At 35.9% G+C, this 12569-nt stretch overlaps 1 protein-coding gene across 6 annotated transcripts in view; it reads left to right on the forward strand.

The window, feature by feature from the left end:
• LOC113887278 overlaps positions 1-12569 on the forward strand; it is a 463883-nt gene that overhangs the window by 38571 nt on the left and 412743 nt on the right. For 4 of the 6 annotated variants that reach the window (XM_027534327.1, XM_027534322.1, XM_027534325.1 and 1 more), the window contains exon 6: positions 8593-8631. The exons of 1 other annotated variant lie outside the window; for it this stretch is intronic. Coding sequence is in view for 4 of the 5 variants with exons in the window: in XM_027534322.1 (XP_027390123.1) it covers positions 8614-8631 (18 nt within the window). In the remaining variant the exon portion in view is untranslated. Of the gene's footprint in view, positions 1-8041; positions 8177-8592; positions 8632-12569 lie in introns of those variants that run through there. One more of the 6 variants, XM_027534323.1, reaches the window with a different exon arrangement.

Raw genomic sequence — 12569 nt, forward strand, 5'->3', positions numbered from 1 at the left:
GAAGGAATGATGCTAAAGCTGAAACTCCAGTACTTTGGCCACTTCATGCGAAGAGTTGACTCAGTGGAAAAGACTCTGATGCTGGGAGGGATTGGGGGCAGGAGGAGAAGGGGACGACAGAGGATGAGATGGCTGGATGGCATCACTGACTCGATGGACGTGAGTCTGAGTGAACTCTGGGAGTTGGTGATGGACAGGGAGGCCTGGCGTGCTGTGATTCATGGGGTCACACAGAGTCGGACATGACTGAGCGACTGATCTGATCTGATCTGATCTGATGAGGTTTTAATATAGCAATATATGTGAGTGGAGTTGAGGTCCTATATATATGTAATCTAGCAATATATAGCAATCATATATACATATGCTGCTCTTTTATATTTTTTCGGAGATTTTTAAAGTTGCTGATCTCTTAATTTCAAATGTTTTTTAATGGCCTTGCATTTGTAATCTCTTCCCCTCATGATTACTGTATTTGATATCATATTTTACAACTAATTGTTATGGGTATCTCATGTCTCCTTATTGTGGATATTGCTAAGTCACTTCAGTCATGTCCAACTCTGTGTGACCCCATAGACGGCAGCCCACCAGGCTTCCCCATCCCTGGGATTCTCCAGGCAAGAACACTGGAGTGGGTTGCCATTTCCTTCTCCATATTGTGGATATAGATGATTTTTAATGCTTTTTCCATTAATTTTCCTGCTAGCTTTGTCTGTGGATGATTTCTTACCTTTACTGAATGTTTATCTTTGAACAGGATAGAAATTCCAGAAATAAATAGTCACAGTTATGATCAATTAATCTACAAGAAAGGAGACAAAGCTATACCATGGAGAAAAGACAGTATCTTCAATAAATGGTGGTGGGAAAACTGGACAGCTAAATGTAAAAAAAACGTGAAATTAAAATATTCTTTATCACCACACACAAAAGTAAACTCAAAATGGATTAAAGACCTAAATGTAAGATTATATACTATAAAACTCTTGGAAGAAAACATAAGAACACACTTTGACATAAATTGTAGCATTATCTTTTTTAGTCAGTCTCCTAGATTGACTAAAAAATAAACAAATGGGACATAATTTGTTTTGCTATGCAAAAACTTTTGAGTATTTTTAAAATGTGACATAATTTCCTTTGCTATGCAAAGGAAGCTTTTGCATAGCAAAGGAAACCATAAACAAAACAAAAAGACAACTGGCAGAATGAGAGAAGTTGTTGGCAATCCACTCCAGCACTCTTGCCTGGAAAATCCCATGGACAGAGGAGCCTGATAGGCTACAGTCCATAGGGTCGCAAAGAGTCGGACACGACTGAGCGACTTCACTTTCACTTTCAATCTCCAAAATATATAAACAGTTCATGCAGCTCTATGTAAAAAAATGCTATCATAAATGGGCAAAGTAAATAGGAATTTCTACAAAATAAACATTCAGATGGCCAAGAAGTACGTGAAAATACCCTCAGCATTGCTAATTATTAGAGAAATGCAAATCAAAACTACAAAGAGATATTTACTTACACCGATTAGTATGGTCATCATCAGAAGGTCTACAAATGCTATAGAAGGTGTGGAGAAAAGGGAGCCCTCCTACAGTGTTGGTGGAATGTAAGTTGGTACAACTACTATGGAGGATGATATGGACGTTTTTAAGAAACTAAAAATAGAGTTACCATATGATCCAGCAATCCCACTCCTGGGCATATATCTGGGAAAAAAAAAACATGGTTGGAAAAAGTACATGCAACCCTGTATTCATTGCAGTGCTGTTTACAATAACCAAGGCATTGAAGCAACCTAAATGTTCATCAGTTGTTTAATGGATAAAGATGATAGGGTACATATATAGAATGGAATATTACTCAGCCATTAAAGAGAATTAAATAATGTCATTTCCAGCAACACGGTGGAGCTGGAGATTATCATACTTAGTGAAGTCAGACAGAGAAAGATAAATATATGATCTTGCTTATATGCAAAATCTAAAATAATAGACAAACAAGCTTATTTACAAAGCAAAAAAAGTTACAGGATTTAGATAATGAGCGTATGTTACCAAGGTTAAGGGTGAGAGGAGGGATAGATTGGGAGTTTGGGATTGACATGTACACACTGCTATATTTAAAACAGATCACAAACAGGACCTAATGTAAATCACAGGCAACTCTACTCAATACTCTGTAATAATCTAAATGGGAAAAGAATTTGAAAAAGAATAGATACATGTATGTGTATAATTGAATCACTTTGCTATACACCTGAAACTACATGTTGTTAATCAACTATACTCCAATATAATGTAAAATTTTTGAAAAAAAGTGTAAATAAAGAATAAATAATGGTAAAAAAAAAAAAAGATTTTCCCACACACTCTGTATTCCAATTTTGTGGGATTCAAATTTGTGAGAAATCAGGTTTCTCTAATCAGAATTTAAGAGAGCTAATTTTGAAAGCTAACACCATATACGGTGATAGTGGAAACCTTGGGAAGTGTTGATGAAGGAGGTCCGAAAGCTCAATTCAGAGATTTTGAGATAATAATCTTAATAACATTGTTTGACTTTATGTAGCAAGGAATCATTTATAAACTACTATACCATATTTGGGAAACCTCAGTGGCTCAGTGATATAGAGTCTACCTGCAGTGTAGGAGACAGGAGTTCAGTCCCTGAGTGAAAGGACAGAGGAGTAAAAGACAGAATGAGAAGGATGAGAGGGATCAAGAGACTAGATTATCAGAAGAACCAGGAAATTACTAGAAGTTATGGAGATATGTTAGAGAAGACTCTTATGAGTCCTTTGGACTGCAAGGAGATCAAACCAGTCAATCCTAAAGGAAATCAGTCCTGAATATTCATTGGAAGGACGGATGCTGAAGCTGAAGCTCCAATTCTTTGGCCACCTGATGTAATGAATGGACTCATTGGAAAAGATTCAGATGCTGGGAAAAATTGAAGGCAGGAGAAGGGGTGACAGAGGATGACATGGTTTGATGGCATCACCAACTCGATGGACATGAGTTGGATCAAGCTCTGGGAGTTGTTAATGGACAGGGAAGCCTGGCGTGCTGCAGTCCATGGGGTTGCAAATAGTTGGACACGACTGAACTTAACTGATGGAGACATATATGAGGAGGACATTGTCATAAGGGTTAAATGTTACAAAAGATGTAAAATGAAAATTTATCACTAATTCTGAGCAGTATGTTTTGAGGCAAAATATTTTCTGACATTAAAATTGATGTATGTTTGACAGGGAAATATAGGTCAACCAAATATAATAAACTTGTTTGTGTTACTTTTGTTTGAGCCTTCTTAAATATACCATTTGTTCATGGGCTATTACTGTCATCAGGTTTGCATATTTAAATTCAACAAAAGGAGTATTGATTTTTCATACTTTCCTGTATTAATATTTTGTTGGTTAATATAGTATTGTCTTGTATTGACTAAAAACCCCAGCAATCCCACTGCTAGGCATACACACCGAGGAAACCAGAATTGAAAGTGACATGTGTACCCCACATCGCAGCGCTGTTTACAATAGCCAGGACATGGAAGCAACCCAGATATCCATTGGCAGATGAATGGATAAGAAAGCTGTGTACATATTCCATTGTAATGTGGACATATACACAATGGAATATTACTCAGCTGTTAAAAAGAGTGCATTTGAATCAGTTCTAATGAGGTGGATGAAACTGAAGCCTATTATACAGAATCAAGTAAGTCAGAAAGAGAAACACCAATACAGTATATTCATGCATATATATGGAATTTAGAAAGATGATAATGATGACCCTATATGTGAGACAGCAAAAAAGACACAGAGATAAAGAACAGACTTTTGGACTCTGTGGGAGAAGGCCAGGATGGGATGATCTGAAAGAATAGCATTGAAACATATATATTACCATATGTGAAATAGATTGCCAGTCCAGGTTTGATACATGAAACAGGGCACTCAGGACCAGTGCACTGGGAGGCCTCTGCGAGATGGGATGGGGAGGAAGGTGGGAGGAGGGTTCAGGATGTGGGACACGTGTACACCCATGGCTGATTCGTGTTGATGTATGGCAAAAGCCACTACAATATTGTAAAGTAATTAGCCTCCAATTAAAATAAATTAATTTAAAAAAACACCTCAAATCCATTCTAGAAAGACAAAGGAACACTTACTGACAGATGCTGATGTATAATCACAAGTTTTTAAACTGTATAGCCTCATGCAGTCAGAAAATATTCACTGGATTTGTCATCAAAACATGAAATTGGAAATCTGTCTTTAGTGGATTTTCCATTTTTGCTATTGGATCTTCTCTTTAATTACAAGAATCAATACTAGGTAAAAACAGTATTGAAGGAAACAGGAGATTTTTTTATGTTATGAATAATTCTAGCTATGTTCATACTCATTTGACAGTGTATACACAGTAAATTAATTTTGATATACCTCAAAAGATAACCATTGAGGTTTTATACCAATTAGTAAATGAAAATTTGGCTTCATATAGTTTGTTATGTGAAAATAATTACTAAACGTATGAAAAGATGATGTTATTATAAGTAGAATTTCAGCTCTGGAGCATCAAGGGCTATATCCTTTAGAGCAGTAGCGAAGTTTCTTTTTCTGGAATGAAATAATAGGAATTACTTGAACTTCAACTCTCCATTTGTCCGTTTAATATCACAGATCACCATAATTAACTACCAGTGCCTTTTAGAGAGTTTGGAGAAACTTTCTGAGGCTTCACAATTAATCATCTATTCTAGGAAAATTAACAAAACATAAGAAATAATTTTGCAAAAATTAAAAATAAAAGGAATGTTGATGGTCATTTCACAGCATCCAATTGTAATCCATTTTATTACATGAAAAAATAATTTATGTGTTGTTTTTGGAATGTGTCCTCAAACCTAGTTCATGCTTACATCTGAGAGGGAATGCATCACTCTATAATAAGAAACATAAGTTTTGACTTCCTGTCTCCAGCTTTTCAGACAGTGGCACCAAGTGTGGGTCTTTAGTTTATTTTATGCGTTATTTTCTTGTATTTGGAAAATTCTGATAAAGAAAAGCGCTCTTTTTCCTTATTGCCACTATAGCTCACTGGTATAAAACCTCATGTACTTTGGAACTGGGAATAGAGCAGTAGACATTCTGAAAGTTAATATTCATATATGACACTTCTTGAAATATTGACTAGAGGGATGTAATAAAAAATGATTACCTTTACTTCCATGGTGGAACTAATTCTTAAAGTATACTTTAAAAATTCCAGTGAAATCAGCCTGCCAAGCAGTGTTTTCATATCCTCAGGTTACTGTACAGTTTCCTTTAGCCTTCCTTTTGCCTCTTAGTTTGCCTCTTAGTTCCATGCCACTATAAAAAATGGTTATAAATTATGACAATGGAATGTGATTTAAATGATGATGAAGCAGATGGCTTACTCTTCAGCAGTTAGAAGGAAAGCTCAGGTAACTCATTTCTTAGCTTCAAGACAACTCATTCATATTAATCTTACCTGCAGTGACCTTTTTGGGGCTTATTTAATAATAAAATTTAAAAATATTTGTCTCCCATCTGAAGACATAAACCTTTCTGACATGCACAAAATTTTTCATTAAAATGCTCTTTATTCTTTCCTTTTTTTCAAGTACAATGAAGTTATATTTCAATAACTTTAAACAAATTAAATATAAAAGAAAAAAATCAGTTAACTAATTTACTAAGTATCCCAGAGCAATGTGTGCTAATCAATAGCAGCATTTGTGGAGCTTACATTATTAATGAAATATCCTTAAGTGTACTGGTAAAATACCTAGATATGAAAATAATTGGGACTGTTTATGAATGTAAATTAGACATAGTTTCACTCTGCCTTCTGTGATACAACTCTTATGGATAACTAATAGTATGCTCTAAGACATTATCACTTTGGCTATCTTCATTTCATTCGTTATAAGTATAGTAAAGTTGATCTAAACTGATTACTCAAATACTTAAACCTTTTCACCCAAATGGATGAATCTCTGTTCTGTGAAGGGAGCTTATGCAAGTAATTTTTGTATTTGTTAACTTTTATAATACTTGCTTTGCTTTACCACCAATATATGTTTATTTAGTTTCTATAACTTGGTTCTTTTTATTTTTTTTATTTTTAAAATTTATTTATTTTATTGGAGGCTAATTACTTTACAATTAGTGGTTTTTGCTATACATTGATATGAATCAGCCATGGGTGTATATGTGTCCCCCATCCTGAATCCCCCTCCCACCTCCATTCCCATCCCATCCCTCAGGGTGACCCCAGTGTACTGGCCCTGAGTTCCCTGTCTCATACATCAAACCTGGACTGGCTATCTAGTTCACATATGGCAATATACTTGTTTCAATGCTATTCTCTCAAATCATCCCACCCTCGCCTTTTCCCACAGAGTCCAAAAGTCTGTTCTTTATCTCTGGGTCTCTTTTGCTGTCTCACATATAGGGTCATCGTTACCATCTTTCTAAATTCCATATATATGCATGAATATACTTTATTGGTGTTTTTCTTTCTGACTTACTTCACTCTGTATAATAGGCTCCAGTTTCATCCACCTCATTAGAACTGATTCAAATGTACTCTTTTTAATAGCTGGGTAATATTCCATTGTGTATATGTACCACAGCTTTCTTATCCATTCATCTGCTGATGGACATCTAGATTGCTTCCATGTCCTAGCTATTGTAAACATTGATGAACATTGGTGTACACGTGTCTCTTTTCAGTTCTGGTTTCCTCAGTGTGTATGCCCAGCAGTGGGATTGCTGGGTCATATGGCAGTTTATTTCAAGTTTTTGAAGGAATCTCCACACTTTTCTCCATAGCAGCTGTACTAGTTTGCATTCCCACCAACAGTGTAAGAGGGTTCCCTTTTTTCCACACCCTCTCCAGCATTTATTGTATGTAGACTTTTGGATAGCAGCCTTTCTGACCAGCCTGAGATGGTACCTCATTGTGGTTTTGATTTGCATTTCTCTGATAATGAGTGATGTTGAGCGTCTTTTCATGTGTTTGTTGGCCATCTGTATGTCTTCTTTGGAGAAATGTCTGTTTAGTTCTTTGGTCCATTTTTGATTGGATCGTTTATTTTTCTGGAATTGAGTTGCAAGAGCTGTTTGTGTATTTTTGAGATTCTTTGACAGTTACTTAGTTTGCTATTATTTTCTCCCATTCTGAAGGCTGTCTTTTCACCTTGCTTATAGTTTCCTTCGTTCTGCAAAAGCTTTTAAGTTTAATTAGGTCCCATTTGTTTATTTTTCCTTTTATTTCTATTATTCTTGGAGGTGGGTCATAAAGGATCCTGCTGTGATTTATGTTGGAGAGTGTTTTGCCTATGTTTTCCACTAGGATTTTTATAGTTTCTGGTCTTACATTTAGGTCTTTAATCCATTTTGAGTTTATTTTAATGTATGGTGTTAGAAAGTGTTCTAGTTTCATTATTTTACAAGTGGTTGACCAGTTTTATGTTTAAAATTGAAGTTCATCTTTCTTTCTATTCTTCAACATTTCAAGGGAAAAATCTTAACTAATTTTAAAACTATACAATTCAAATAACTTGATATTTTTGGTTTTCTACAATCTCATTTTTTCTTGCTCTATGAACAGAAAGTAAAGTTAAATATAAAGACTATAGATGTGTAGTTTAAAGATTAGTACATGGTCAACTATTTCACTATATCTGGCTCTGTAGTAGCAGATTGCATGATAAGCTGAAGGTTAGGGAAATTATGTTAAATATCTCAATAGGTGATTTATCACTTACAAAGCCTATAGAGCCGGAAGTTCCTTAAGTCCATTCACAGTTACATTCAAGAATTGGTAGCCGGTTGATTTTTATACTGACTTTGAGGTACATTACAGTTGTGATGGGGGATTTGAACTATTTGGACAGCTGCTGGAAATGTCATTCTATTAATAGCAAGACATGTGTCTGACTATGCCTACCATTCCCTTCCTTCATTATTACTTACTAACTATAAGATAACATGGTTACTCTCTCCTGTGGACACTGTTACTTTAAAACATTTCTTTTGTAGTCAGAATTTGAACCAGAGAAAGAGTTCTTATCATGGTTTGCTTTTCTGAGAAATGAAATTCCCAAGAGTAGAAGTCTCCAGACTCAGGTGAATTTTATCTCCAGTTATGGGGGTGGGAACTAAATACATATACATATTATTAATATTTCAGATGATGAATCAGTAATCTTGAATGAGAGAGATGCCAGAAGCTTAAGTGATAGAACAGTTTGATTGTAAAAGCCTTATTTACAAAATTTCACAAAAATAAATGTTTTATAAGATGTAGAAATGTTGCTTGCAAATAAATATAGTCAGGTTGATTTGTAGATGATTAAATAACTGTACTAAAATAATATTACTTAATGCATTTAAGCAATTCCCACAAAAGTAGAACTGAAAATCACTATGCAGAAATTACTACTAACTCATCTTTGCTTTTTTAATAGCTAAACTTCTTTTTAAAATTTTTGATTTTCTTTTCCTTTGCTGTATTTTCTTCATAAATTATTTTTCCCCTTTAGGACAAAGTTGAAGAGCAAGCTATGCAAGGAGAAGATCAGGTAAGAAAATAATAGTAATAGCAACAACAAAATCTATTGAGAAATGTTAAGTAAAAAATAATTTGGTGTAATGCTAAGAACTGAATATGATAAGATGGATATACTCACCTTTATAATTTTATGATTCAAAGTATAGTTACTAAATTGCTTTGGAATTGCTACTATTAACAGCTGCCTGTAATGTGGAACAAAATTGAGTCAAATGGGATCTTTTCTGTACATTAATTACCCAGCTGGAAACATCTGGATGGCTAATTGTTTCACTTTGCATGGAGACCATTTAAGTTTGTTCTGTAAAAGTTTTAGGACCTCATCTCTTTTGGCTCTGGCATTTTAGATGTCCTGATAGTTGGAAACACTATCCTTTCTCTTCTGTACTGTTTAAGCTGTGTGTGTGTGTGTGATATGGTGTATGATGTCCAAGTTATTGGTGGACTATTATTAATTATTTTGTGTTTTTGCTAGTGTGTAAGAGCTATTAAACAGTAGGATTTTTTTTTTTCATTTTTCATAGGGGGTATACCTGTTTACCAGAGAATTTCTTATGATTGATTTACCTTGATACTAAAGATGTGTCTTACAAATGAGAAAAATTTGCAAGTGAATACACAGAGAAACTGTTAGAATATGGATATATTCATCAAAGAGATACTAATTTATTAATTTTCAGTCACAGAACATAACAGAAAGAATTGTTACATGTAGTTAGCCATGGCAGGTATGGAAAGTGCACTGGGAGATTCATTTGTAAATTTCCTTGTATATATAAACTTAAATTGTTTATGTATGAGTTAACAGTTTATGGATGTTTAAAAAATTTATTGTCATCCTAGGTAGGATATATAAACACTCAATTATAAAATTTGATAATCACTTATTAGAATTGTATAAGATTGATACCTTGAACCCAGATTTGAATGTAAAGAGTTTCCATTTAGCTAGTTTTGAGCATTGATATGACCTCTCTCTCCTGAGTTCTGAAGTTCTTAGATTCTTTTGAGTTTCTGTATTTTCTGGTTTTAATCCCTTTCAGCCTACTGTTGTAGTATATATCTTTGGTGTTTATAGTAGTCCCCAGTAGGAAGATACAAGTATATTCTCAATTGTAAACTAAGTATTGTCTAATTGACAGTTCTCAAGTGAAATTTTATAAAAATACTGTTGAGTTAATCTTATCTTGGACCATCATGGGTGTATAGCAACCTCAGAGAAATCACGTGTCTAAACTATTCAGCAGAGTGGTTTCAAATTTAGACTCAAGAGTCAGGCTGCCTGGATTTACATTTCAGATAAAACTTACTGTGACCTTCTGCACTATACTCAACTGCTCACGACTTTCATTGCTTTATCTCCAAAATGGAGATAATGCCAATGCTGAAAACTGTTGTAAATATTGCCAAAGATAATTATCTTTAGTGTTTTTGTATATAGTATTTGGTAAATATTATCTACAGATGCTATTGGAGAAGGCAATGGCAACCCACTCCAGTGTTCTTGCCTGGAGAATCCTAGGGACGGGGCAGCCTGGTGGGCTGCCGTCTTTGGGGTTGCACAGAGTCGGACATGACTGAAGCGACTTAGCAGCAGCAGCAGCAGCAGCTACAGATGCTATATCTCTTCCTCCTCCTCTTTCTCTTATTTCCACTCCTCTTCCAACTAATTCATATCCTCCTCATTGCTCTTGCTATTGTTGTTGTTATTTTATAGCTATATCCTATGGTTTCCTGGGGCTTCCCAGGTGGCACTAGTGGTAAAGAACCTGCCTGCCAATGCAAGAGACGTAGGATATGTAAGAGATGCAGGTTCTATCCCTGAGTTGGAAAGATACCCTGGAGGAGGGCATAGCAACCTACTCCAGCGTTCTTGCCTGGAGAATCCCATGGACAGAGGAGGGAATGGCAGGCTACATTCCATAGCATCTCAAAAGATTCAGACATGACTGAAGTGGCTTAGTACACATGATGGTTTCCTAGCTCTCTGCTCCAAACTATACTGCATAGTTCAGTCAGAAAAATCTTTCCTCAACATTGTCTTCAAACATTCCCTTGTGCAAAAAACTGATTAAAATCAGACTGCCAAATCTACTATTAAAAGTCCCTTGTGAATATAATGCCTATCTGTAATGCCAGCTCTCCAGTTCATTTTTCAGTATTCTGAACTTTCCTAATTGATTTCAAGCAATTAAATCCTATTGATGTTGCAGGTGAAAAACAACAGGTGGTAATAATGGAGAGGAGACATCTTGAAAAATTATGATGGTGATAGTAAAAGTAATAATATTAACAGTTTTTACTTGTAAACTGCAAAACACTCATATATCAGTAAATATATGTGTTGTGTTAGTTACCCAGTTGTGTCCGACTCTTTGCAACCCCATGGACTGTAGCATGCTAGGCCTCCCTGTCCCTCACCATCTCTTGAAGTTTGCCCAAGTTCATGTCCATTGCATCATTAGTGATGTCATCCAGCCATCTCATCCTTTGACGCCCTCTTCTCCTTCTGCACTCAATATTTCCCTGCATCAGGGACTTTTCCAGTGAGTTGGCTGTTGAGATCAGGTGACCAAGATACTGGAGCTTCAGCATCAGTCCTTCCGATGAGCATTCAGGGTTGGTTTCTCTTGAGATTGACTGATTTGATCTCTTTGCTGTCCAAGGGACTCTCAGAAGTCTTTCCTAACACCACAGTTTGAGGGCATCAATTCTTTGGCACTCTGCCTTCTTTATAGTCCAGCTCTCTCAACTGTTTGTGACCACTGGGAAGACTGTAGCCTTGACTATGCTGACCTTTGTCAGAAGAATAATGTCTGCTTTTCAACACACTGTATAGGCTTGTCATAGCTTTCCTGCTGAGAAGCAATCATCTTCTGATTTCATGGCTGGAATCACCTCCACAGTGATTTTAAAGCCAAAGAAGGAGAAATCTGTCACTACTTTCACTTTTTCCCTTTCTATTTGCCATAAATTAATGGGATCAGATGCCATTTTCTTAGTTTTTTTTTTTTTTTTTTTTAATCTTTAGTTTTAAGCCGCCTCTTCCACTCTCCTCCTTCACCCTGATCAAGAGGCTCTTTAGTTCCTCTTCATTTTCTACCATTAGAGTGATATCATCCACATATCTGAGGTTGTTGATGTTTCTCCCACCTATCTTAATTCCATCCTGTAACTCATCTTATCCATCCTGGCATTTCTCATGATGTACTGAGTGAATATGTTAAATAAACAGGGTGACAGCAGACAGTCTTGTCATACTCTTTTATCAATTCTGAACCAATCAGTTGTTCAAAACAGGGTTCTAACTCTTGCTTTTGACCTGCATACAGGTTTCTCAGGAGACAGATGAGATGGTCTGGTATTCCCATCTTTAAGAGCTTTCCACAGTTTGTTATGATCCACATAGTCAAAGGCTTTAGCATAGTCAATGAACCAGTGATAGATGTTTTTTCTGGAATCCCCTTCTGTTCGGGTTCCCCTGCCTTTTCTAAATTCAGCTTGGATGTCTGGAAGTTCTTGGTTCACGTAATGCTGAAGCCTGGCATGCAAGATTTTAAACATGACCTTACTAGCATGGGAGATGAGTGCAATGGTCTGATGGTTAGAACATTCTTTAGCACTATCCTTCCTGGGAATTGGGATGAGGATTGATCTTTTCCAGTTCTGTGGCCACTGCTGGGTCTTCTAGATTTGCTGACATATTGAATGCAATACTTTGATGGCATCATCCTTTAGAGTTTTGAATAGCTCTACTCGAATTCCAACACATCCACTAGCTTTATTAACAGCAGTGCTTCCTAAGGCCCACTTGACTTCATACTCCAGAATGTCTGGCTCTGGGTGACTGACCACAGCATCATGGTTATCCTGTCCTTCAAGATCTTTTTTGAACTGTTCTTCCATGTATTCTTTCCACCATCTGTTCTTTCCATCTCTTCTTGATCG

Source organism: Bos indicus x Bos taurus, chromosome X, assembly GCF_003369695.1.
Source record: "Bos indicus x Bos taurus breed Angus x Brahman F1 hybrid chromosome X, Bos_hybrid_MaternalHap_v2.0, whole genome shotgun sequence".
Lineage (NCBI taxonomy): Eukaryota > Metazoa > Chordata > Mammalia > Artiodactyla > Bovidae > Bos > Bos indicus x Bos taurus.